General features: G+C 35.9%; 3 protein-coding genes across 14 annotated transcripts; 1 reads left to right on the plus strand and 2 right to left on the minus strand.

Moving 5' to 3' along the window:
• Positions 1-3,455: 3,455 nt before the first annotated feature.
• Positions 3,456-8,576, minus strand: LOC110828513 (required for meiotic nuclear division protein 1 homolog). Of its 4 annotated transcripts, none has more exons than XM_022061289.2 (7): positions 8,480-8,576; positions 7,689-7,974; positions 6,890-7,019; positions 6,200-6,413; positions 5,024-5,183; positions 4,455-4,652; positions 3,456-3,830 (listed from the first exon to the last, which is right to left on the minus strand). In XM_022061289.2, the coding sequence occupies exons 1-7, from the start codon at positions 8,542-8,544 to the stop codon at positions 3,672-3,674; spliced, it is 1,212 nt and encodes a 403-aa protein (XP_021916981.1). In that variant the 5' UTR covers positions 8,545-8,576; the 3' UTR covers positions 3,456-3,671. The 4 variants fall into 4 exon arrangements, with proteins under 4 accessions (XP_021916981.1, XP_021916982.1, XP_021916983.1 ...); XM_022061290.2 differs by lacking the exon at positions 8,480-8,576 and adding an exon at positions 8,190-8,418; XM_022061291.2 differs by lacking the exon at positions 8,480-8,576 and adding an exon at positions 8,190-8,417 and having other exon boundaries at positions 7,689-7,955.
• A 9-nt stretch (positions 8,577-8,585) lies between these two features.
• LOC110828515 (large ribosomal subunit protein mL63) lies at positions 8,586-9,755 on the plus strand. Its single transcript, XM_022061294.2, has 3 exons — positions 8,586-8,724; positions 8,911-9,022; positions 9,490-9,755. The coding sequence occupies exons 1-3, from the start codon at positions 8,666-8,668 to the stop codon at positions 9,631-9,633; spliced, it is 315 nt and encodes a 104-aa protein (XP_021916986.1). The 5' UTR covers positions 8,586-8,665; the 3' UTR covers positions 9,634-9,755.
• An 86-nt stretch (positions 9,756-9,841) lies between these two features.
• LOC110828496 (apoptosis-inducing factor 3) lies at positions 9,842-26,943 on the minus strand. Of its 9 annotated transcripts, none has more exons than XM_087356572.1 (11): positions 26,805-26,943; positions 22,113-22,205; positions 19,779-19,851; positions 18,201-18,376; positions 17,304-17,480; positions 16,379-16,545; positions 15,650-15,774; positions 14,917-15,050; positions 14,215-14,549; positions 13,664-13,871; positions 9,842-13,470 (listed from the first exon to the last, which is right to left on the minus strand). In XM_087356572.1, exons 2-11 carry the CDS (start codon positions 22,156-22,158, stop codon positions 13,256-13,258), a joined length of 1,656 nt encoding a protein of 551 aa, XP_087212698.1. In that variant the 5' UTR covers positions 22,159-22,205; positions 26,805-26,943; the 3' UTR covers positions 9,842-13,255. The 9 variants fall into 9 exon arrangements, with proteins under 9 accessions (XP_087212698.1, XP_087212697.1, XP_087212693.1 ...); XM_087356571.1 differs by lacking the exon at positions 26,805-26,943 and adding an exon at positions 23,913-24,098 and having other exon boundaries at positions 22,113-22,202; XM_087356567.1 differs by lacking the exon at positions 26,805-26,943 and adding an exon at positions 23,913-24,098.
• Between the last annotated feature and the right edge of the window lie 6 nt (positions 26,944-26,949).

The following is a 26,949-nucleotide window of genomic DNA, read 5'->3' on the forward strand; positions in this document are numbered from 1 at the left end:
ATCCGTTCGAATTTCAAGACGATTTAGCCAATTTCCTACCACCACTTCAGTCATCTTCGTGCCATTTCAGTTGGATTTACTGAATGACGGCGAAATACGAATATTTACCTTGTCAAAATATCCTGTTCATATAAAGATCTCGTAAGTATCCTTGAGAAAAAGAGTAGCAGTTTCATGAACTTATTTAAAAAACAGACTCAACAGTATTAAATTATAAATATATTAAAATTATTGATAAGCTTGTGGTGCAATGCGTAATAAATCAGTTTTTCATTTGCCACCGCAGAAAGGCTTGTCTCTAATTTGTGTAGTTCAAAAGATCGTATTGAAGCTGTTGTGATGAATAACAAATAAGTAAACTAAGGAACACCTGCAAGTCACTCTGACTAAACCACGTTCAGTAAAGAAAGCTCATAAGTAATTCGAGATGTTCGCTTAGGTTTCAGCTGTTGTTTTTACGAATTTTGCTAAAAAAAAAATGCGTGATTTTGAAGGAAGATGAAGATCCGACAAAGTAAAATATGAGCTCACGTGTCTGCGTTTTTAAAACTGCATTTCGCTTTGAAGTCCTCGCGGTAGTAAAACACAAAAATATATCTACATCCAAAAGGATTTATGTATATTGACGACCTACAGAGAAAAATAATTTATGCTCAACACCTCTGTTTACTCCTGATCTTATTTTAAATAAAATTTTTATTCTATCCTGTTACCTTGCGCATCACATCAAAAATTCTAACGTAAAAATGGATGTATGTCCGTCCCCTAACAAATGAGTGACAGAGAAATCTATTATTCACCATGTCACTCACAAATGAGAAGTCCCTGACAATTGCATATGCAAATAAAAAACTACACAGTACGCACTAGTAATGACTTATTCCGACAAAATGCCTGAGAAGCGGGTTATGAAGTCATTATACTTCAACTGAGACAAATTGGTCAGGAAACTACGCGCCTATTGTCTGCGCCTACAGTATTAAAGTAAAAGAAAAAGTAACGCTGTACCACTACACGCCATGGGGGTGTCATCACCCTGATGCTGGAGGTATCAAGGTCCTCTGAAACGTTGATAAATTTCTACCAGACTACACGGCGCAACAACCCACACTAACTTAAATGAACAGAACAGTAGCATCATTAACTATACGTTCTTTAAATCTGTTCACAGCGCCTGCTAACATTATCATAACATCCCAGTCTGTTTGGAGACATTTTTGTGACATGTTTCAAGTCTGATAAAACTGTATGGACTCATAATTAGTCAGGCCCTTCATTTATTATACTTCCACATATTACGGGGGTTTCGAGACATGTTCCTTTTTACGGGAGTGAAACATGGCTACTCAATCAGAATGCAGCAGATAATGTGGATCTGCTTGAACGGAAAATCCTGAGGAAAATTTTCGGCCCAACACAAGAAGCAGGTGAATGGAGGATAAAAACTAATCAGGAAATCTATAAATTATATAAAGACATACCACTGTCACAATTTATAAAAATCAAGATTCTCAATGGGCAGGTCACCTGATTCGGATGGACGACATCCGAATTCCAAAGATGGTATTCAAAGGAAGTGTTGGAGGAAGAAGACCAGTTGGAAGACCCAGGAACAGATGGAAGGATGCAGTTCAAACGGATGCCACACTGCTCCTGAGGATTAGAAATTGGAAGAAGGCAGCAGAGGACGGGACCGAATGGAAGAGCAGAATTGAGGAGGCCATAGACCGGAGAGCCATAGAAGAAGAAGATATTATGGGGGTTTAAACCCCTTATAATATCATAACTTCCTTAATTGTGTTACTACAGTCTTTTCCTCTGTTTGTACCAATGGGTTCATAACCTGACATTCTGACCCATTTTTCGAGACTGGACCCATATACTTTCAACCAAACAATTACATCACCAGGATTTGTTTTGATAATTTAATTTAAATACTATCATTCACTTCGGAGAACATCCCAACTGTGGGGCTACACAGATAACCCAATGTTGGCGTTCATAGTATCTAATTTCAAAAGGATTCAAACTCTGAACAAATGGTGTGTGTGACATCACTATTCATTTTGATTACCAGGTGGTAACGGAATGCATTCAAAGGATACAGATTGCGTGTGCAATGAGAGGAGAGGACGAGATTAAAGATCTGTATTCCAAGAAAATGGCTGTACCATACAAGTGAGTAGCTTGTTTAAATTCAAACTTATTTTGATATAAGCTACATATTCATGTATTATTTATTGTGTGTAGGAAGCATCTGGAAATAAAAACTTCTACAGTATCTGTAAATGCCCATACGAGGTCGTGAAGATGGAAAGTAGAGGGAACTGGCTCCATCCAATTGCAAGCTTCAAGTTCTTGCATCACAGATTTGGTTAAAATGTCCCCAAAGTAAAAAAAATATGATGTTTCAAAAAGAGACTAAAATATATTTTGAACACAGAAACAAAATCTATTTAAGCTATAACCAATAATCTCTTGGGGGGGGGGGGGGGGGGGGGGGGGGGAAAGAAAGAAAAAGATGCACCTTTGGTTTCCAGGCACCTCCATACACCTCATCATAATATAATGAACCATGAACTCGGAATGGAACTAGCGAACACTATCAACTGACTTATGAGTGATTAAATAAACTCTTCAACACTAATTCTCATAAAAATACAATTAAATTACAAATAAATGCATTTCTTAACATTCAAGATGTAAATTCTATTGAATCAACTGAACACAATCTTTTTGTTCACATTCTTAAGTATGTTCCAGACCAAGGGTTCTCAACCTTTTTCGCTGGCATACCACTAATTCTAATTTAACGAATTAAATGTACCACTAACCAAATGCGTTCAGGGAAAACTTATTTGTGTTAATATTATCTTTTGATTTTCTTACTTAGTTCGTGTACCACTCAACATTGGCTCACATACCACCAGTGGTACACAAGCCACAGGTTGAGAAACGCTGTTCTAGACAATTTACATGAGTTTCATACAAATCTACAGAACTGATTCTTATGGTTCTTCAAGCTTGCTCTTTGTGCCAACCAGTACACATACACAAACACACAGTGAAGTAATATATAACCAGGTTAAGACATGTGGCACTTTTCATGGAAGTTCTACCGTATTAACTAGACCAGTGGTATTCAACCTTTTTGGTTCGCGTACCCCCAGATATAATTTCTCTTCAACTTTGTACCTCCAAAGTTGTTGGTGTACAATTCAAGTTATGCACAGTATATAATCTACATCTAAAATAAATTAAATAAATTGCAATACTGATTATACAGTGTTTATCATAAAATAATATATATTTTTTTCACGTGCCCCCTAAGATGTCTTCGCGTACCCCCGGGAGTATGCGTACCCCAGGTTGAATACCACTGAACTAGAGCATGTCAATCATAAATTCACACAGACAAAGAAATTGTGGATACAAATAAAAAACCTAACAGTATATGAAATTTATATCAGTTTTAATATTATCATAAATAAATTAAATTTTACATTATACGAAGCCTGTATATTGTAATTAGAATCATGATATCTGAATGCAACTAAATTATAAAAACTGTCATATACTTTTACCTCTTCTGCTTACTCTGCTCTCAGTAACACTTTGCTGCATTATGGAATCCTGATACTAGAATAATTCAGCAGATCACACAGTAATTGCTACATGTAGCGGCCTGCATAGTGAATAATCTCAAATCCAACTTCCACCATGATAAGTATTATGATCATCCACTCAAGGCGGATGTGATGACGATCACTTAGGTGTGATGACAGCAGTTCAACCAATTCCACACAATGATTCAGCTTCTCATTCATCACCTATAAAAAGGCAGAATCAATTCTGTGAAAAGTTGTATATTTTAACATACAAATGGTTGGAAGAAAATTTCCTGCTTCTGTAGTGCTCTTATCTAGTGCAGTAAACAGAATTTCATGCCATGCAAGATTTGAAAGCTTGGAGTACATTTATTTCTTCAGAGATGTCAGTAGATAATGGATCCACTGAAAGGTGAAAAGTTAGACACCACAAAAATAACTTTCAATAAGTGAAAAAGGAACCATGAAATTTAAAATAAAATTGCTTTGTCTCACGGAGTACTGATCTGTTACTTGAAGGTGTCCCTTGGCCAATGCATGAACGCAAGATAAGAACAGTGATAGATGGTCTAAAATACCATGGAACGAAGACTTAGTGAGACAGATGCAGTAAGTTGTCGGCTACGATCATCGTCAGCCAGTAGAAATGACTGCACAGAAACTGAAATTTCAATTAGAAATACAACAGGATCTTCCTTGATTTGGTCACCCTAATAAAATTTGACAAGTCCAAGGCTCTGTGCAACATCTTGTAACACGTTAGTTACGTGCTATGAGACATAACAACCTTCCATCTAACAAATAAACACATTTAATTTATAATTTCCAACCAGGCCGTATACATACTCTCGTACGCCTGTTTATGCTGAAGTAGCTGCACATTTTTTGGTAGAGCTCTTCTTGTTCCTCATGATCCCAATAGAAATCTGGAGTGTCCAGCAAATCTGAGCTCAGATTTATCAGATGACGCAACGCAAACAGTTCACCTGTTTTGCGTAGAACATCTTCCCTTGACATGCTTATCTTTGTACCCCGTTTTAAATCCTGCAAGTGATGAAAAGAAATTGAATAACTTGAACTGACATCTAACTCATGACAGACATAACATAAAATATATAACTGACAGGATACGAGGTGCCACTGACAGACACCGTGAAATCTCTTAGAAAAGACCGTTTGAATGACCCCAAAGGAGATGGGAGGGTAACACACATGGATTTCAGGAAGACAGGGTTTCAGGACAGGACGCTCTAGATCATTACCAATGATGGGCTTTAGGATTATCAATACTAAATCTTTGTGTTCTTTTACCATGTAGTAAGTACATCCTATATACATGCGACGATAACAAAGGTAAATAGACATACAAACTTCTGACCTTACAAAAACTGAGTAACTTTGAAACCACTACAAACCTCAGTGACAAATTCGATGCTGTCTACATATCTGTTGAGAGACGCTTCCCATACACCCAACTTTACAGATAGAGCAATTGCATTGGAAAAAGTGTATTTGTCCAGTTCTGTTCGGCCATCACTTCCAAGCGCAATATGACCATCCTGAAGGTGACTTTTTCTAAAATACAGTAGATTTATTATTACTCAAAATTCCATAATGATGCATCCACTTGATGAGGAAATGACTGAACTGTATAATCAGTACCAAGATAACAGTGCAAACCTTGGAAAGAAGATATAGAGCATATGTTGCTGGATAAACTGATGACAGCAGAGTGTATTTACGTTTCCTTGTCAATGTTTCTAATAGCAACAAATACCGAATTAAAAGAAGATAAAATGAAATGGATGCTATATACACTTTTCATTACAACAAATTAACAAACAAACAATTTACTAATATCAGGATTTATACTGTTCTTTAAGAAGACACTGGGAAGAACAAAATGAAAGGAAATTTAGAACCATAAACAGATAAATTTTGTTTTGTAACTTGCAACGTGCAACTTAACCTTGATACTGCAAGTGAAGATATTAAGAAAATACTTTAAACACAACCTTAAAAATTTGCATATCGTGTAGTGTATTAGAATATAAAATAAGCAAACAAACAAACTATTAACACTATAAAAAAGACACTAGTGTAGTGTTGCTTGATATGCTTTTGTAAAATACTCTACTTCATTATTTGTTTTCTAAACCATTTTTAAACCACTTTGATCAAATTAATTAATTTCCCAGATGCCACTGATGATGACCTCTTAAGGTTGAAACCTGTTAATAGTTTGTTTGTTTGCTTATTTTATACTTTAAACACACATACTTCACTACCAACCTGGTATTAAAACAAAAATCACAAACACACACACACACACATTATTATTTTTATAACAGAAAATTAAGAAATACAATGGCGATGTGATCTCTAGTGGCTTGATGCTCACACAGTGTCACTTCGTCAAAAGTTATATGATAACAGAAGATAAAAAGAGTTTTCTCCAGTACTTCTCCATTAAATATCTGTACTTCCCTACCGAAAGGCACTTACTCCAGCAAACATTGCTTCCTATTTCATATGACAGTATACCACCTATAAAGGGAATGTATAGTTACATTAGATTAGTAATCACTGACCCGGTAGAGTGAGTGTACGGCATAGCCTCACTCTCATCATGCACAAGCCGTTCATCATAACTGTTCTGTTCAAACTGCCGTATGAAGCTCAGGACATTGCTGCTCTCCAGTTCAGGAACGTTCCAAAAAACAGTTGTGCCTTCACGAAAAAAATATATCTCCCTCGGCTCAACACCGACTTGGTACCTAGCCTCTACGTGCACAACATCTGGAACTGAATTACAATACAGTTTTATGCAAAGTCATAAAATGTTGATTTATCATATATAATTGGAAACGCCACAAATGGGAGCAGATTACCAATCATTTTCAAGGTAAAACAAAGGCCACTGATCTAACATCAATTAAATTAATTTGCTATATGCAGTATGCCATGTCAGATCACTATATGTCAGTTAATAAATCTATTAAACCAACAATAATGCTGAATTATTCTAATATATGAAAGTAAGTTAGCTACAAGAAGTCGTTACTGTTGGTGAAACTTCTTGGAACATATTTAAATTCGTACTAACCTATAACCTATGATACTTTCAAAACTTAAATTAAATGCACAAGAATCTCCATCAACCCTCTGGAAACAGACATCAAGGCCACCTCAGCATCATATATTTTGTTCCACTAAGTATGATGTTAAGGTCAGCTCAACACTCATTTTCAAAATTGTTTTAACTAAAATATTTCTCTTACCTACTCCATTCGGATCTGCAAGAGACCGCAGCAGTGGATTGGGAACATACAGATTTTGTAGCAACAGTCCTTTAGTCAGTTTTTCCAAATCATACTCTTCAGCTGTTGTATATGCAGCTACATTCCAATACTGAAAAAAAAAAAGAACAGTTACTATGAGTAAGTTCTAACATCTCTGTTACAATTTATCAGTCTCTTTGGCTTTATGATATAGTCTAGTTAAAAATTTGTCAGTGCTCTTACACCATTTCAATAATTCTATTCTGAGATGCCTGTGTATCTGAAACATGTAAGTAACAGCAAAGAAGTTACAAAGATCCAACATTCATAAAGATAAAATCAACACAGGTCACAGAAAAGAACTACACTTATACAACATGAAGAATGATAATTTAACAGTGTTGGGATATGTATAAATGGCATGAATAGGGCTGGATTAACTTATTTAATGTCTTCAGACACCACAGGGGAAGGGGGGAAAAAAGTACAGTACTGGTAATATTATAACTTTTGTGTACTTCAAATGACTAGTAACTGAAGCCTGGAAACTGATGTATTCAATTATTCCTAAATTTATATCTAAATTATGAAGGATTTACATTCATGTTATGACTTTTAGTCTGGGTCCAATTTCCAGAACTCCTGAAGTTTCAATATCTCAGAACAATATTCAAAAATTGTACTATACATTCTCCCAGTGTATTAAATTAAACTACCCACATGACAACAGTCACCTCATGTGCACATGGCAAATTAAGTGATAACAGAACACAGATTTGAACCTCATATATTACCATACCCCAAGCTTTTTGCTATCCTCTTCCTCCATAGAAGGTCTTTTTCGCCTCTGAAGTCTGGTCCTCATCTGCAGTGCAGAGACATTTTCATGGATTCCTTGTGGTTCAGTACTCGTACCCATAATCCCACGCTGACTAATTGTTAATGTCTTCAAATAATTCTGAAGCTGCAGCACTGAAGTGCTATTGTACCCACGGATATTTGTATTACCAAAATTTGTGAATGATTTAAATATGGTCTTGCTTCCTACAACGGCAACATTTCCATTCTGCAAAGAAAATGACTTCCTGAAATCAAAGTGACTTGCGATTAAACAAAATTAATATAAAGTGCTGAATGGTCTTCTACTTATGCTTCAAAGTCACTACACAATTTTAAATACAACACAAATTACCGTAACTTTACATAGTTACCGTCCTTAACCTAAACCACACTACACATGTATTTTCGTAAATGGGTGACGAAGGTAAATGTAAGAATAACTAGTACAATATAGATTTACCCTCTCCATAAATGCCCAGGAGGGCCCTTCTTGCTGCAGAGGTACAATGCCAGTCTCATTACAAATATGCTTATTTTAATGCTATAACTGATACACTGGATCCAAAAATTATATCAAAATTCGCTCTCATACACCATTACAACGCCATTAAATTTTCTCAGGATAACCAACACCTGAAATGACCATTACTTTTTAAATGCTGGCACTGCTATGTGCATTGTAAATAAATAAAGTGGTAAACTGTGTAGTTCATATTAAATATGTCCCATAATAATAACATGCATAACTACCTTTCTTTCAGAACTGCAAGGGCCAAGACAGTCATCTTTGATATGACGGTATAGAGAAAAATCATGTAGAATGTCGCGATGGTAGTTACATTGCGTTGGTAATGCCGTTAGTATTAAAAACGATGTTCATTTGATGTAAGTTTTCTGCAGTGTATCAGTTATAGCATTACAATTAACACATTCGTAATGAGACTGGCATTGTACCTCTGCAGCAAGAAAGGCCCTCATGGGCACTTATGGAGAGGGTAAATCTATATTGTACTAGTTATTCTTACATTTACTTTTGTTACCCATTTACGAAAATTCATGTTGTGTGATTTAGGTTAAGGGCGGCAACTATTTAAAATAGTGTAGTGACTTTGAAGCATAAGTAGAAGTCCAGTCAGCACTTTATATTTATTTTGTTTAATCGCAATTCTCTGTGGTTTCAGGAAGCACAAACTTTTGAAAGAAGTTACACCGAAAGATCGCAGCAATCTATTACTAGACTATGCCCGTGAAGAACAAAACATGTTTTATTTGAGACATCCCTATCTCACTTCTGTAAGTTAATTTTTTGAAGGTGGCAATCTATGCTCATCTCCCTGCATGTTATGATGCAAACCCTTCAGTAAGGGTGACTAGGTTAAAGTATCCATAAAATGGAAAACCTTTTTTAATTATGTGACCATAGATATTAATTGATTAGGGTTTTATATACTTCCCCAATAAAAACTCTATCTTATCCAGGCATACTGGTCAGTGTTGACATCTTTATGTCTGAGAACTACAAATCTCATATACTGGCCAATGTTTATCTTTACAGTACGATTACAATCCGTACTTGAATTTGGTTCCAGGAGAGTAACTTGTGAGTTTAATCAGGTTTGCTCAGTGAAAATTTGTTTTGAAGTATTTGGTTTTAATCTCATTCAAGACTACTTTTCATGCATCCTTTGTGCTAGGACAGTATCCATACAATGGGAATATAGCAATCTAGTCATATTAAGAAACTGAATCTTTGTTAACAGGAGCAGTCCCATGGACATGCACTGGCTCTTAATAAAAAGGTACAATGGATAGAAAACTTCAGAAAAATACGTACTACATACAAGGACCATTTCACTATGGAGATGCAGTATTCACATTTGAAAGTTAAAGATGCCTGGGAATGAAGCTGTGTGTTATATTGTGCACAAGAGCATTTTTATCTTAGCACATTGGAATTTGTTAAGAACTTATTTGCTATCTAGCATGTAAATGTAAGATCTCAGTAAAACTAAAAACAATTTTTAAACTCATGTTTCTCTTAAAATAAACCTAAGTATCCTGAAAATTCAACCTCCTATGAATCTTTAGTAAGCTAGGATATGAAAACAGCACTAAAATACAAGAATATTTATTTGATATGATCATTTAAAATATATTATAAACTCATATAAATCAATCATTAACAATTACCAAGTAATAAACTTTTTGAAATGTATAAAAAAGTAACCCTCTGGCATGTAATAAAATATTTCTAGGTGCATTAAGCTAATAGTTTTAGTGACAATTAAATGGGAACTCTATATAACCAAGGTTTCATGTGCATTTAAATGTATCCCCTGTTGTACCTTAAAGTATGTTTCGTTTAAGCATACTACATAAAATATATAAAAGTACATATTCTACTTCCTCTCTCCAGAAGTATTTGTTTGCCAAGAATTTTCTTCCTACATGTATGTAAGCCAGGCAGATAGTCCTGTTACTTCATGTACTGTCTCATAAGCATACAATTTTGCATTGTGCATTAATTTATTAAACTATAAAATGCCAATATAATGCAATGTTTGTTATGGTAAAATCCTTGTTATATATACAGGACTAGAATATAATAATGAAAGAACATTAATTCCTTGCTTTAAAATTTTGTTACAAAATAGTGTTTGTAGGATGCATGAAAAATAATAGGCACTATTATCATATGAAGCTCAATTCTGCATGAAGCTCAGAAAGAGGAAACATAATTCATATTCTTAGCCTGACAAATGATTATTTATTTATGAGAAGCAGAAAAACGTTTGCTGCTTTCTTCCCACCTGAAATCAACATATATGACTGAAAACCCAGAGGTACAAAACCCTTTCTCTGTGCAAACACGCAGTTACAGCAACTATAATACAGTACTATGGTCAAGAGTCAAATCACCAAACAACTGTAGCTTTAACATGAGTCTGCGTATCACTCTTCATAATCATCATTTTATTTCATTGGCTGAGATGGACTAAACCACACACTCATTGTCAAGAGTTATATTATTATTAGCTTTGGAATGAGACAGTATATGCACATGTAGTCATATTTGCCCTTAATATTTATAATATAGACACAATTTACTTAATTAAAAGTCTAAGTGCTTTCCTCATCAACTTTTACTTGTTCTGACATATCCAAACAAATAGAAGTTGATACAATTTTGGATTTCTGTTGGATAGATCCTATATAGCCCTGTGACAGGTGTAAAATTTGATGTCAGATTTTGTACAGTGGTGGAGTGCAAAGAAGAAATAATATTGTAATAAAAGAGATCCTTGGGTTCAATATTTTCATTCCATAACATTTCTGTAGATGCTTTTGTCTCCATTGCTCTTTAACTTTGCACTAGAATAAGCCATCAGGAAAATCCAAGATAGGCAGGAGGGTTTGCAATTGAATGGGACACATCAGCTATTGGCATATGCTGATGATGTTAATTTATTGGGGGATGATATAAATTCAATAATGAGGAACAGAAGTTTTACTAGATGCTAGTAGACAGGTGGGCTAGAAATAAATTCAGAGAAAACTAAGTACATGTTAGTATCCCATCAGCAGACAGAATTCTCTTAGGGTGGCTAATAGATCCTTTGAAAGTTTGACAAAGTTCAAATAATTGGAAACAACAATAACAAATGAAAATGATATTCATGACGAAGTTAAAGAGGAGACTAAATTCTGGAAATTCTTGCTACTTTTCAGTTCAAAGTACTTTGTCTTCCTGTCTGATTTCTAAGAACCTGAAGATTAAAAACATGGTCTCTCACTTTGAGGGAGGAACATTGATTGCAAATGTTTGAGAATAGGGTGTAGAGGAGGATATTTGGGCCTAGGAGAGGAGACGATGGGGTATGGAGAAAGCTGCATAATTATGAGCTTAAAAATTTGAACACTTCCCCGAATATTGTCAGGGTGATTAAGTCAAGAAGAATGAGATGGGTGGGTCATGTGGCATGCGTGGATGGGGCAAGATGTGCTTACTGGGTATTAGTTGGGAAGCCTGAGGGGAAGAGACTGCTGGGGAGACCTAGACGCAGATGGGAGGATAATCTCAAGCGGGATCTATCGGAGATAGGAGTTGAAGGAGACTGGATTTTGTTGGCCCAGGACAGAGTCCGGTGGAGGGCTTTGGTTAAGTCGGTGATGAACCTTCGGGTTCCATAAGCCATCTAGTTAGTTATAAAATTTCTGTACATAAAGATTTGGTCCACAAGAGTCTATAGCACCATTTATAAACAAAATAATATAAAATATATATGTAGTTCAAAACACTGATGTGATCTCTCATTGGTTCTATAATACTGAAAAGTACCGAATACTTCATACTGATCTGTACCCTATTTCTGTAAGGTTTAGCAAAACTTCTCATATACATACAAGCAAACTGAGCAATACTAGCACATATACTACAACACATTCTGAGTATGTACATGACAAGAAATAAGCAATCTGTAGTACACAGTATTCTATTTCATGTATATTAAATAAGACATATTCTCCAAATAACACAATATGCACCATACAAATGAAAACCTGCTCCTAAAATTCTATGTTAAAAATGCAGGCACTCGTGAAACTTTGAAATCATCTATAATACTTGTGAGTCAACATAAGCTCCCAGTAAATCTTTAGGCTAGTTCTACAGTACCATCTGACATAGAAGTTCTTTGTGGAAGTAGCTGGGAATAAATGTGATGATGCTTACCCATTCAAAATGCAAGATGACCATAATATGTATAAATTAATATAAGCATAGGTTCATTTTATGAATAAATGCATATAGCTACATTAAGCTCTTGATAGACAACCACACATTTCTTTATTATTAAAAATGAAGATGTGATGGAGTTTTTATAGGGTAGGAGCCAAATTTTGAAATCTTATTCATATGGCTTTATCCATATAATGGGTTGTGAAATGGTGCCATTCTATGACCTGCATTCTTATTGCATTGTAAGCATCTGAAGGAAACTACTGTGTTGACTTACCAGTGAAATGTGATTTTCAATTTAAGTACTGTTAATAATGTGTAAGGTTTCGCCAAACAACTCTTGTTCCTGACAGAATTTAACAATGTCATCTAACATTGTATATTTTGTTCATAAAAGTTCCTGTGAATTTCTATATTCAAGATACTTAAGAGGCATTACGGCTTACAAAATGGGGGATAAATACTGAGAAATTTTATATTTTCGTACGTGTAAGTCTGAAGAATTTGATACATTGATACGCTATTTTATTCCCGTTTCTAATATAAATTAAAGTCACAGATACTTCAGCCAAAAGTATTTAACAAATTAAAAATTTAAATGCAAATTGGGGTACACTCCCACAACTTTCTGAATGCTGGTTATACAAAAAAATTTTTTTTTTAATGTATAATGCATGAAGGAACATAATATACACATGATAATCACTGTGCTAATAAATACTTCCTTTAATAAACTCCAGGCTGATGCTGTGACATCTGATTTCATAGCTGGTCCACGTGACATTTCATTACAGTTGTTTTGTCCATGCCAGTGCATCTGGCTGTAGATCAGACTTCAGAAGCTCTTTCCCTGTGGATACCAACTCAGCAAATTTGGCTGCAACAGGGTCACTTCCAATTGTTGCAACAGCTGCCACACGATCGCCAACAATGTAATGTGCCACAAACTTCAATTCCTCCACACTGCCACCTATCACAACTTCATCGTATTTTGGTGCATACCCTAAAAGAGGAAACTATTTCTCATTCACCATAATAAAATTTAAGACCATGTTGCACATAAGTTTCAATTCAAAGTAACAAACTTTGCCACAAATGTAGATTTCAACATAATTAATTTTGCTTTCTGTTAACAAATACAAAGCATAAACCTGGCTTGAAATAATTATGGCTCATAGTATCACTGAACACCATACCTGCAAAACGAACGCCTTTTCCAAACAGCATGGTCCAGAAGAAGGGAACAGTCTGTACTTCTGTCTGTTTGCCTGCCATATTGAGTGCTGCAATACGGCCATGGTAATGTGCCAACTGCCAGTGTCCAATGCATGCAGTTGTGTCTAGTATAGGGGCATATGCATTGTCACCACCAGCAAACACACCCTTTATGTTACTCTCCAAATGCTACATGAACACAAACAATAAACAGTGAATATATTTCAAGAAGATTCCTTTTGAAGAACATATTACTTGGTTAGATATTTTGCCTAAGTGTGAGATGCTGCCAATTCAACAGCAAGGCATGGACTGAGATGTACTGTGACAATGCAAATGGACTAGATGCTCAGAAGCTGCATGAAGCTCAACAATATGTAATACAGGAAACGTTTGCAAAGAATATGGAACTAAATGGTTCATCACCATCCCCAAATATTATAGCTGTGACATTTGGCCCTAAGATAACCCATTTAATATCATTGCATAGGATTTCCAAAAGACAATATGTAAAGAACATCATCCCCATTACCTTGTTAACAATTACAGCACCACTCTTGTCAAGATTCACACCTGATCCATCAAGGAACTTTGTGGCTGGGTCAGACCCTATTCCGATCACACATACGTCAGCTGGTAGAATGCTGCCATCTGTGAGCTCTACCTCATTCACTGTATCACCCGAGGGGCCTGCTAGGAAGCGAGCCACTCCTGATTCCATCTTGAACAAAACCCCTTTCTCCTTGTGCAGTCCCATTAGGCGGGATCCAATCTCCTTTCCTAGAATGGCACGGAATGGAACAATGTCCCTACCAATCACAGTCACTGACTTCACATTCTCTACACAATATGCAGCAGCTTCCATACCTGAAACAGTAACATGATGGGTGTGTATTACAATTTTGAATGAAACTATATTGTTTTACTCTGCATATTGTTTGTCATGTACAGTGGCATGATGTTTATAGCAAGTTTCATGAAAATCCAATCCAGTGGTTCAAAAGTAATTAAGGGGAGACAAACACATAGCCATGATACCATACATCTATCTTTCCTTATTAAGTATAGAATGATGGCAAAACTGACTGTAAAAGGTGAAGATTATTTGTTGATTGAAGTGAAGAATGAACTCCTTCAATCACTTAAAGGTGGAGGGGATGGGGGAAAATAAAAGTGGCACAAAACTCAAATACTCTAAATTAAAAGGCATAAAGTAAACAAAATGTTCACTGACCAACAAATGATGCTCCAAGAATAACAACATTCTTCTCTGGCCCAAGCTGGGCATAAATACCATATGAGTCTTCTATTGTTCGAACCACAAATATATTTTTCAGTCTTGCTCCAGGAATTGTAGGCCAACGAGCGCTGGAAAACAAAATATGTCTAAAAGGCTGATTTAAACCAAACAAGTGTAAAAATATACAATGCATTAAGTAATTTTTTACTGTAAGAGGCAAAGTTCTTGCTGGAAAGCCTTGGGGAATGAGACCACTTGGGAGGGCTGGGCATAACTGGTAGGATAATATTATAATGGCTCATAGAAGAATTTATTGTGAAAGTATAGACTGGATTCAACTTGCTCAAGATGAGGTCAAAAGGTACAGTTTTATTAACATATAGATAAATCATCAAGTTCCACAAGCAAGAAATTCATTAATCAGTTGAGTAACTACCAACAGCTGAAGGAAAACCCTGTAACATTAACTGTTATTAGCTACCATAACAGTGTTGCTACCACATCAGAAGTTTCAGGGACATCACATTTGTAGTATCAAAGGTAAGGAATTAGAGAAGTGTGAAGGTGGAGTAGCCTGGAACAGTATGACATCCTTCATTAAAGCCATTAGGGATTGACAAATGCACATATAAATACCATTTTTATAAGCTATACTTATTTATCAAATACAGAAAGCTTAAAAATAAAGAAATCTGGCTAAATAATTATATCACAACTTGTTGCTCACTCTGAACCAGTGCCTAAGAAGACAGCATCATATTTCAGCTCACTTCCAGAGCTGAGTTTCACAACCTTTGTTTCAGGATTTAATCCAGTCACTTCTGTGCCTGTCAATACTTCAATTCCATTTTCCTGAAAACAATAATTATTGCTGATCAATTATATACTAATTGCACTAAGCAACCAAGATATATTTAATTTGTGTAATAACTTGTTCCTTCTTATGCATCTTCTTTATGTGACACCTGTAAATTTTCATTATAGAAGTACACTCTGCCATATGTAAGTATGTTAAAGGCTCATGCTCTTCAATAACTTTATATTATTAAATGTTCAAAAGAAACAGTTGCTCACAACAAAATAATATATTCATACATACCATATCTGCTAGTGATACACAGTTTTAATATTACAGATTACTAGGGAGATGTATGAGATTTGGATAGGCAAAGTGTTACAGCATCTACAACAATTTTGAAGGGCATGAAGAACAGAGAGAATTTTCAGCTGCCAAACCAGAGCATAGCCTTTCTACTGTACACAAACAATGCAATGGTTGCTGCCTTCCCAAACTGGTTATCTGTGATGATAGAAAGACTGATGTAACATCACAGAGTGAATTTTACTTACCTGCATTACACAATATCCTGAAAATGTTCCCCATTAGCTCAGATATACCTTCCCGACCTTCTAACACCATAACACTACACATTACATACCAACCTAAAATACCTACCTTATAGAAAGCAGCGGTTCGAAATGTAATACTCTCCAGTTTAACATCTAAAGCCTTGCTTGTTTTTACACGATCATAAGGTAAAGCCGGTTCCTTACAGACAAGCACAATCCGCCCTGTGAAACCTTCCTGACGAAGAGTCTCTACACACGATGCTCCTGCAGGACCTGTATAAATCAAGGATCAAAGTTTAAAATGAATGTAAGCAATAATCTCTATTACTCTTGGGATAATAGTCTTGAATTTCAAAACAAGTCACAAGGAACTGAGACATCAATCTCATTTGTGTCACCAGCTAATAGAAAACATAGTAAAATACAAGATCCATTCTGTGAGGTTTGATGATAAAGTAAGCAGACTGATTTATTTCTATGACAGATGTCAGCATCAGTGATGTGACATATGTTGGAACACATGACTATACACATAATTAATAAGTATTGTAACACTGATTCACTTTCATTTTATGCAGTAGCATTGCATTAATGAAGCAGTGTTTTATGGATTGTCAAAACATGGGAAAACGTTTTTAGACCACAATCATTTAAACTTGTCAGAAATATTATACATATTTAGTTACAAGTGAATGAAGAAGAAAGAATGAGTACAGCAAAGGCTCTTTTGTGAGTTATGAGACTTTCAAACATGGAAGATGAAAAATACTCAGCTATCTTGACTCTTTAAGAACACATTCAAAAGCAGAAACATTTGTTTGAGACCATTTAATTTATCTTGTGCTTTTCAAAAATTCATGCATCCTCTTGCAATTATCGTGCAAATACTGGGATAGTGGCAATGTGATATTATCATACTGTAAGTTTTATAAGTAAAATTCTGTTTCTAACTTCCATTCACCTAATACACTAGTATAACGAGAATGTACGAGGAACACATTTTGAACAACATGGAGGTGATTAAAACTTACCTCCACCAACAACCACAAAAGTAGTGTTGTTTGCTTTATCCCTCAAAACCATTTCCTTAACCCTCTTGCTGGATTTTACTTCACTCCTCTTGGCCCTCACTTTCACACCTCCTCCATCCTGGACCACTACCTGGTAGCAAGGTAAACTGTCCAGTCCTGGAAAATCTTCAATGTCTCCTGTAAAACAACATGACGCGTGGTTCAGAGGTTTCTGTCATCATCAAAACTCCTTAATTCACAATAATGATGCAATACTTCTGTATTTCAATTTAACCATAGTTCAGTTCTATAGTAGGCAAGTAAGAACAGACCTGAAGTGGTGTGGTACTTTCATGGTAACTATAATTCTGCACATGTGTGAACCAGAATTCTTAAATAAAAAACATGCCAATGTTAACACAATCCAAATCTCTGTAGTCTGTATTTCTCTGTTGCTAGTTTATTGTTGTTACAAAAATTCTTGAACTGTTTTAATAATAACTTCCTCCCAAATCACCATCAACTTTCCATATCTCACTTAACACCATATAACCTCTGCAGTCGTACATCATCATCAAATCAAGTAAGAGACTAGAACAAAAACAAAGTTCAAACTCTGAATTTATTACATAAAACTGTTCTTTCACCTGCATAAGATATGTAATAGAGTAAATGTTCTCATGAGTGGAGAATAAATAATATTAAACTGACTGCATCCTACTAAAAGCATCTCTGTGGGCCTTGCTCAGATAAAAAGAATCTCACAATTTATGAGAATCATGTACAGAGCTTTAAAATTTGTTTAATATTTTTCTGCTAAAATAAAAAGAATGTACTTTGAGATCATATCAAGGAAAAAAGTTAATATGCTTATATCAACTCTAAATATGTATACTTTCTAAACCCTGACATGCTTACCTGTAGCAATGTTGAAGCAAGCACCATGCCATGGGCAACGGACTCTCCCACTACCCAGCACTCCAGCATGAAGAGGAGCCCCATAATGGGTACATTTGGAACCTATTGCTGATAATTTTCCATTCTGTTTCACCAGAAGAATTTTACCCGCATCTCCAAGTTCAAATGCCTTCATCCTAAGGTGTAAATGGACACATATTTTATTATGTACTCATTGAAGTTTGAACTATTTTGGTCCTGTAAGAGAGATGCTGTACCAAAATGACGATAACTTAAACTTAAATAATAATTTAGTGCAGTAATTCCAAATTATGTTCTAGTGAGATACTTCTCTAATAGCACATTTCAACATGAACACCAACATAAACCGTCACTTTACATTCATCTGAAAACTGTGTTCCAAAGTAAATTCTTTTGACTTCTGGTCCAGATGCATAGAAAGCAAAACTTCTGAATGACTTTATATTGCCAGTACATATAAACATAAAAGAGCCCACAAAAGAAAAGTAGGAATCAACAGGCATTTTTTAACACTTGGGTGATAATTTCAAATGTTTCATTATGTTCCCATTAAGATTATGTATTTTTATAGACACCACTCTCGGTATCAATCAAGCTGAAACAGAAAGTTAATTCTTCATTCACAATGAAGAAATTATTCAAATACCTTCCCTCAACAAATTTCAGGGACAGTTTAAAACAAGAGTACTTAACCTAAAATGTGATGTGCACATTTATACACTCCATTACAATATACTTTTATGGAACCAGACGTTTATAATACAATGTCACAACAAATTTAAATTGCTTGTATTATAAAAATCCATTTCCTAGTATTACTTCCATTACTTGGAAAGTTTGCAATAAGACAATTAAGAAACATTCCTCTCACTAATTTTAAGTAAATAATAAAATATTAAATTTTATTTCCATTGTTTTCACTTTGCCACCATATAATATCATCCTCCTACATTTTTATTAGAGGGGTGGGTTTTAAATTTGGTTTAGAGCTCTGTTACTTCTGCTTTTTGACCTGAAAGTTTCCACAGATCAAAAAATCTGGAAAGCACTGGACTTGTTGATTGGCCTGGCAAATGGAGTGTTTTAGGTGTAATCTTAATTTGATTAACCATTGTCATTTGCTCACCACAATATTACTGTTTTACTAAATTCTAGCAGTTATTTTACCAGTTTAAGTCCAGTGGCAGGATTTTTAAAAACATTGTAATAAACCTTTGAATTTCATGAAAGGTAATTTATTGACAGGCTGAGTGATAATTAACTTAACAAGAACTCAGCTCCATGGATATTTTTAAGAAAACACCTTTCATTACACAACAGTACAGTAAATTAGATTTCAGGTTCTCACTGTGGTAAGTATGAAGATGGTTGTGTTCTGACATGTTGTGCTGTGTAGTCTGGCAGATATTGACTGACATCCCTAAAATGCTTACACTAAGCAACTTTGGTGAACAGCTACGAGACAACATGGCCCAACATTCCAGAAGACAGTCCTCTCAACAGTACAGAAAATATCTTAGTTAATTTCACAAACATTAAAACAATGTATATACTTACTGGTTTTCTTGTATATCTGATTCTTGACACACAATGGCTTCCACATAGTCATCATTTGAAGCCTTCATCTTACCTGCAAAAACAGTAGTTCCATTGGAAATTCATTACATACTTCAATTTGCAATATAACATATTGTTCCTTGCTTGTTCATTATCTGATTCTGAAATGAGTGACTGTCTGGACCTCTACCCACAAAAACAGTAAACACACAAAGTTTATTCTAGATGGTAATAACTTTGCAGCTGAGCAAAGGGACAAGGGAACAAAATAGGACTGCATGTATAAATATATGCCCAAACTGAAGGTCATAATAATTTCAAGAATATATATCTTAGACCAAAAATATACATAAATAGAAGTGTAATATTAACAGTGGAAGATAAGCAAAAGCAGACAGCCTCCTAACATCAATGTTTGAAGGTTTCCAGTAGTGATGGTGTGACACATTGTGTTAAATTGTTCTTTTCTTGGAGGGGGGGAGACGTCATCCACCATCTAGATGTTAAAACTACAACACTTAAGTAGCTGGTTCTACTTCTGTCTTCAGATGAAAGGACAAAAGCCTAATAATCTGTTGGATCTCCTGGTCGAGCTAATCTCAAACCTGCCCTCACTTCATCATGTTGTGATTTTAATAACACCTAAGTAATTCATGAAGTTAAAAAAGCCTTCTACAACTTATGCTATAGATCTTTGCCCTGTACACCTGTCTATGGTCATACACTCAAATTAGATTAGATCATGATAAAGCTGCAAATAAAAATCAAGACAGTGATATCCTGATTGCATGAGTGTTACAGCAATTGATAAGGAAAATTAAATTTGTGTAATAAGAACTACAAATATATCAGTGTCAGTAGTAAGAGGAAGAGGAGGGGGAGGCAGATGTAATTAATCAAACATTAAGTTGAAGTACTGATATTAACTTATCACTAATCTGCTGGCATAAATGTTTATCTTCATTATTTAAAGATTTGCACACAAAAAAAATCTGTGACTAGGTACCTGTACCGCACACATCAAAAGACCAAGGAAACCTCTGAAAGGAGGCCCTATGCTCTGGAAATAAAGAAAGAAGGTACTTGTGCACTGTTCTGTTTCCAACGTCATCTTACATTCACAGCACAATCATGAAGATGGCGAGATCAGAAAAGTTGATGTTGGTCTTTACTTGTCTTGTCTTTGCATGTTTACTTGCAGGTAGATGTATGTATATATGTATGTCTGTCTGTCACATTTTCCTTAGCAGGTACACATCTTGGATGACCAAAGTCACTGTTGTTCAACAAAGGGAGCAGTGGTCCCATTGTTGAAACACTCACATAACAGAACCTGCAGGTTCAACACCGACAACATTCACATGGAAATGTTAAACAAGATCTTTGTTGGAATACACTGTTACACAATTACAACCGCGTTTGTGCAACAATGACCTAAGGACACATGCACAACTAGGTCTCAAATAAGAGTGCAACAATTACCTAAATGATGTAGCATGAAACACACCTTTAGAATTTTAGTGTACTGTAAACAAAACACCTTTACAGGTTACATTTTGCATATTACTTTTCAGTTGTTACAAAAACTAATACAAGCCGTACAACCAATTCCATTCATTTACAAAGATTAAGATATGTGACAACTGAAAATCTGCCCATGTAGTTCAACAGAAACTGCATAGATAAAACCTATTTTACTTCCATGAGATAACATGCTCAAATAAAATTCTTTGTAAGACTCCATGTTTCAGCATTAAATGTTAAAACTGGTTTAAAGTTCACTTTATAAATTACATTTCTGCACTGTTTTGATATCTCTCCATTCCATATTATTGCACAGTGTGACAGAATTTAGAATTATTTTGTATCTTTTTATTCTCTCTCTCTCTATCAATTTTCCCTTCTGAATTGTTACTTCCCAAATAAATACATGTCCACTTCTTTAACCAATCTGTCCTTAACTCTTTTTCTGACACTTTAATCTACATTCCTTGAAGTTCCTAGGTCTCATGGTCCCTACCTTGTCCATATTCCTTTATAACAAGGCTTCAACGATTTTTTCTTTCCTATTCCCTTTTCATTCTTCCCCTCCCTTTCAAATTAACACGATTCCTGTCAATTATTCACTTGCAATTAAATATTTAATTAAAATGACAACCATGTTCTCATTAAACACGGTGATACAATATTGCAAAACTGTATGTAAGAGGGCCACACAAAAGATAGTGGCAGGTCACTTGAACCATCAGCCACAAGTGAAGAACCCTTTCCCAGCTACAGTTCACATTCATGCATCTACAGAGACACCTTAATACATTAATGCTGTTCATTTACCTTTCTTGTTTGAAGATTTCAGTGTTTTAGAGCTTGAGGAACCCATGACGCTTGTGGTAAGTTGAGCAGTGTTCGTTCGCCACACTGTATCTGCTGATTAACCCCAAGACTTTTATCAGTTTGTTTACTTTGGTTCTTACATTAGAATCTATTGGAGACAGCCTTGAGATAAAAGGAACATGCTACTGATATCTTGAAAATCGAAAATTACGTGCCACTAACACAACTTACTAATATTCTTACATATTACTAGAGGCTGGACACAAAAATGATTTAATTTATGTTTAACACACAAATTTCCTTTTTGCAGTATGTTACACGTTATATGATGTGTTTCCAAATTATCTTCTCAGTATCACTTATTTTAAAACATTACAATAAATATAAGAATAAAATCATTAACTACATGGAGGGAAGTCCTTCTTCAGAAGCTGATACTCACTCAGCTAAAACAACAACTGTTCACAAAACCTCAAGGTTCATTATCATATTCAAAACAGCACATAACATAAATATTCTAAGCCAGATGAATCCAACCCACCCACACCCTCCTATATTATTTCCTTTAAATCCACCTCAACAGCATCCTCACCTACAGAAAGGTCTTCTTTCTATTCTTGCCTTCAAGCTTTCCAACCAAAATTTTGTACACATTTCTCATCTCCTCCATGTCATCCTCAAACATCTAAACTGACTTCACCGCAAAACAGTCGATGCTCACACATAACTGAGCAAATATCTATGTCCCTAGTACAGCTTAAACGTAATTCCACAAGAAATGGCATGCACTCAAAAATGATTTTGTTCTTTTGGGTGGAGTTGCATGGATGAGTGAGTTCACTTGGTCAAAAAATCCAAAAAACAGGTGAAACAGATCAGTTGTGTCAGTTGTAAAGCAAGTCATCTAGTAATAATTATACTACAACAAATGATGATTATTTTTTCAAAAATCCCACACCACTGCTTCTCTCTTGCAGAAGAATATGCAGTAAATTGAAGCATGATCTCTTACTGATTTTGATTGTTATTTTTGAATGCATAAAGAAAAGTATGGGAAAATATGTAAAGCCCACCTGAAAGAAGAATTAGCATTCATGAGTCATCTAAAACACTCTACTACTACATTCACTAAGTCAATACTATGTATCAGAACTACCTGCAGTTATTGAGCAAGAACTTTACACCTTTGCTTAAAGACTAAATTACAGTGTCTACGTGTTAGAGGTTAGTTGAGAACAATGACCATCAAGGTGACACAATGTAACTTTCACAAATAAATTGCTATTCACTTGGGTGTATAGTTTTCCAACCATTCTTTAATGGAAAGTAGTTTCTCTTTCTGCAGCTTTATTTCTAAGCGAAATAAGGAATGCTGTTATCAATCTACAAAGACAATACATTAAAATAAGTCATCATTTTGTGATTTCTCGGCATACATACACAGTTCTAGCACTGTGAACTGGTATACATTAACATGGTGCGATCTATTTAAAAGCGAAAGGAAAACACTTGCCCTCCGGGCTATAATTCTCGTTGAAAAGAACATCACCTTTAACAGATCTAATTCACTGACTCTGAATCTCATGCCGTCATGTATGAGTAATGAGATTTATCTTATCAACTGCAATAAGATGTACACAACACTACAATTTTCCAAAGCTCTTCAAAACATCATCCGTGGATTCTCCACACAGATGAATTAATCGCTTCGATGGTGAAGAGCAACAGCTCATACCGCTTATTTCAATTACTATCTACAGAGTCGATTTCGAGTGTGGTACAATACAAATATGAGCTTACCTATTACATAAAAACTGCATTAAATCTGTGTTTTACAATGAAATACAAACGACTAAAACAATACTGCTGACGTTCATTTAGCTATTACGTTTCATGTAGATTAAATCAAACTATAAGAAATTGAAATTCTCCCTGCACTTATCGCGATAAACAAACATACTGGCATACTTTCACCAACACAGATTTATCGATATATCTGCTTTTGAGATTAGTGTGTATTTTAACCGTATGAGGACACCAGAAGTATGATATTCGTACGAAGTAGAAATTAATTATGGGTAATATTTACATTGTAGTACATCTGTCGCCCGTCTGAGGACACTAAGGGTATGATAATGCACCTACGAACCACCGGGTTTTGACACTTAAGACACTTTTCGTCACACCGTTACAGTACGTAACGCCTACTCACGCTTGGTCAAGCTTGGCCACGCTTTGTAAATATTGGTCATTTTTCGACACTCATTGCCACATCCCGTCACGCCGTTATAGTATATCAAGTCTAGTCACGCCTAGTCACGCTTTGTTACACTTTCTCACGCTTAGTCAGTCTTTTGAAATTTTCGTCCTATTTTAATACTTATGGTGACTTCTGGTCACGCCTAGTCACGCTTTGTCACGCTTGGTCACGCTACGCATATTTTCGTCACGTTTGAACTCATATGGTGATCCCTTGTCACGAGGACAAAGCGGGTAACGCCTGGTCACGCATTGTCACGCTTGAGCACGCGTGGTCACTAAGTCACGCTTCGGCACGCTTACATTATGTTACGTACGGCTCGGTTAATTTTGGCCACTTGGCAATATGTTAGATTAGGTTTCGAAATGTTAGGTTAGGTTATAAATTCGCCTACGTAATGTTAGGGTAGGTTGGGTTAGGTTAGGTTAGGGCGGTTAGGTTTGTTTAGTGTATTTTGTTAGTTTAGGTAACGTTTCGAAAATTTTTGTGAAGTTTAGACACCTATGACAACAATTCGTCACGCCGTTTGGGTATTTCACGCCTAGTCACGCTTTGTCACGCTTAAGCACGCTTGGTCACGCTATTCCACGCTTTGTAAATATTCGTCATGTTTCGACACTCATGGCCACATCTCGTCACGCCGTTACAGTATATCACGCCTAGTCACGCTTTGTCACGCTTTCTCACGCTTAGACACTCTTTTCAAGTTTTCGTTCTATTTTAATACTTATGGTGACTTCTCGTCACGCCTTAATAGCAGGTCACGCCTAGTCACGCTTTGTCACACTTGGTCACGCTTCGCATATTTTCGTCACGTTTGAACTCATATGGTGATTTCTTGTCACGAGGTCAAAGCGGTTCACACCTGGTAACGCATTGTCACTCTTGAGCACACGTGGTCACTAAGTCACGCTTCGGCACGCTTACATTATGTTACACAAGTCTCGGTTAATTTATACTTCTTTGCAATATGTTAGATTAAGTTCCGACATGTTCAGTCAGGTTATGAATTTGCTTACGTTAAGTTAGGATAAGTTGTGTTACGTTAGATTGTATTAAGTTGGGTTAGGTTTTGTTAGGTTTGGTTGGATTATGGTTTGGTTGGGTTGGATTAGGTTAGTTTAGGTTAGGTTAATTTTGTTTAGTGTATTTTATTAGGTTAAATAACGTTTTGACAATTTGCTTTGTCACGCTTAGGTTATGTTAGGTAACGTATTGAAAAGATTCGTCACGTTTCCACAGTTATGGCCACTTCTCGTCACGCCATTACAATACGTCACGCGTAGTCACGCTTGGTCACGCATTTAAAATCTTGGTGATGTTTTAACACTTTCGGTTTCCTCTCTTCACGCTTTTAAAGGATGTCACGCCTAGTCACGCTTTGTCACTAATATTTATAATACATATAATTGAGTGGACAGCAGCAGCGGTAGTAATGATTCGAGTGATATGTCAGAATGCGATGGTGTGTGAGGAGTGGAAGAAGTAGAAGAGGGCCGAAGAGTTGTGAAGAAGATTTAAATTATCAAATACTCTCTGTAATGTTGATTTTTAGTGTAGTGAAATCAACTTTTCTGTGTTGCATAACGTGGTGATATTTTATTTGGCGTGACCCGTACGCGGCCTGCTGCCATCCCTTCCAGCAAACTAAGTGACTCGCTCCGAGAGTCCAATTCACATAGTTCAGCGGGCAAGAACGCTGGAACGCAGTATACATGACCTGGTTTTCCACTTCGTTTGACAACTTGCTTGACGTTAAATTATTTCGAAATGTTGGACGAGGTACGTCGTAAGATCCTACCGTCTGAAGAACCGACATTCTTAATATTAGACCTTCTAATTTCCATTGCCTACTTCAACTTCTCTTCAGACCATTGATATCTCTTGCCGGTTTTTGCGCCGGTTACACTTACGTTTCTGTTACTTGAGTTTAAGACGAGACATAGTTTCTCAGGATGTCTTTGGAACAGCAAATGCACTTACTGAACGTTTATTTATTAAGATTCCGTCATCAGGGCGATGAATATTCATCGCCTTGATGACGGAGGCAGTATAACCTCTGAAACGTTGGTTAACATCGACCAGACTACACAGCGCAACAACCCAGAAGACGGGAATCTTCATACTCGCCGCTGTGAACACCTCAAATCTTACACGTTTATTTATTAATCGCTCAGAAAAAATCATTCTGCTGTTGCTCAACATTTATGAGCTGTATTAAGATGACAGCGTTACAAGTTAAACAACAAAGCTAAGTCTATGTTCTACGAGCTAAGACTCGACAGTCTTGTTACGAAGTAGGCCGTGTTAGGACATCCCCCTTTACTTGAACTACACCAATTCGGGCCAATCCTAATTTGGTTACATGCATGGTACTATTTGGCCGTTCGAAAAAAAATTGAAGAGTATGGAAGAAACAAATGCGTTTTTACCCGATACTGAAGTACACGCGCTCCATGAAGATTCTTCTGAATTTGTTGTCGCAACTAGCAATTATCATCACGTGTAGTCATTGATGCGTCACATTTTACCCAGACGGTGCAGTACAAAAACGGAAAGCTAAGTTTGCTTCATAGA

This window comes from Zootermopsis nevadensis, unplaced genomic scaffold, assembly GCF_977971745.1.
Source record: "Zootermopsis nevadensis isolate Lab colony 2312 unplaced genomic scaffold, Znev_1.0 Znev_ptg000027l, whole genome shotgun sequence".
In the NCBI taxonomy this organism is placed as follows: Eukaryota; Metazoa; Arthropoda; class Insecta; order Blattodea; family Termopsidae; genus Zootermopsis; species Zootermopsis nevadensis.

Excerpts from the sequence above, each read along its gene's own strand:
- LOC110828513 (XM_022061289.2), bottom strand. The coding sequence starts at position 8,544 with ATGATTTTTCTCTATACCGTCATATCAAAGATGACTGTCTTGGCCCTT. Across the intron at positions 7,975-8,479 it reads CTTGCAGTTCTGAAAGAAAG|GAAGTCATTTTCTTTGCAGA; the intron begins GTAGTTATGCAT and ends CTTTGATTTCAG. Across the intron at positions 7,020-7,688 it reads AGGATAGCAAAAAGCTTGGG|TATTGGAATGTAGCTGCATA; the intron begins GTATGGTAATAT and ends TTTTTTTTTCAG.
- LOC110828515 (XM_022061294.2), top strand. The coding sequence starts at position 8,666 with ATGAGACTGGCATTGTACCTCTGCAGCAAGAAAGGCCCTCATGGGCAC. Across the intron at positions 8,725-8,910 it reads CATGGGCACTTATGGAGAGG|GAAGCACAAACTTTTGAAAG; the intron begins GTAAATCTATAT and ends CTGTGGTTTCAG. Across the intron at positions 9,023-9,489 it reads GACATCCCTATCTCACTTCT|GAGCAGTCCCATGGACATGC; the intron begins GTAAGTTAATTT and ends CTTTGTTAACAG.
- LOC110828496 (XM_087356566.1), bottom strand. The coding sequence starts at position 23,697 with ATGAGATTCAGAGTCAGTGAATTAGATCTGTTAAAGGTGATGTTCTTT. Across the intron at positions 16,546-17,303 it reads TTTTGTGGTTGTTGGTGGAG|GTCCTGCAGGAGCATCGTGT; the intron begins GTAAGTTTTAAT and ends TGATTTATACAG. Across the intron at positions 15,775-16,378 it reads GAACCGCTGCTTTCTATAAG|GAAAATGGAATTGAAGTATT; the intron begins GTAGGTATTTTA and ends TATTGTTTTCAG.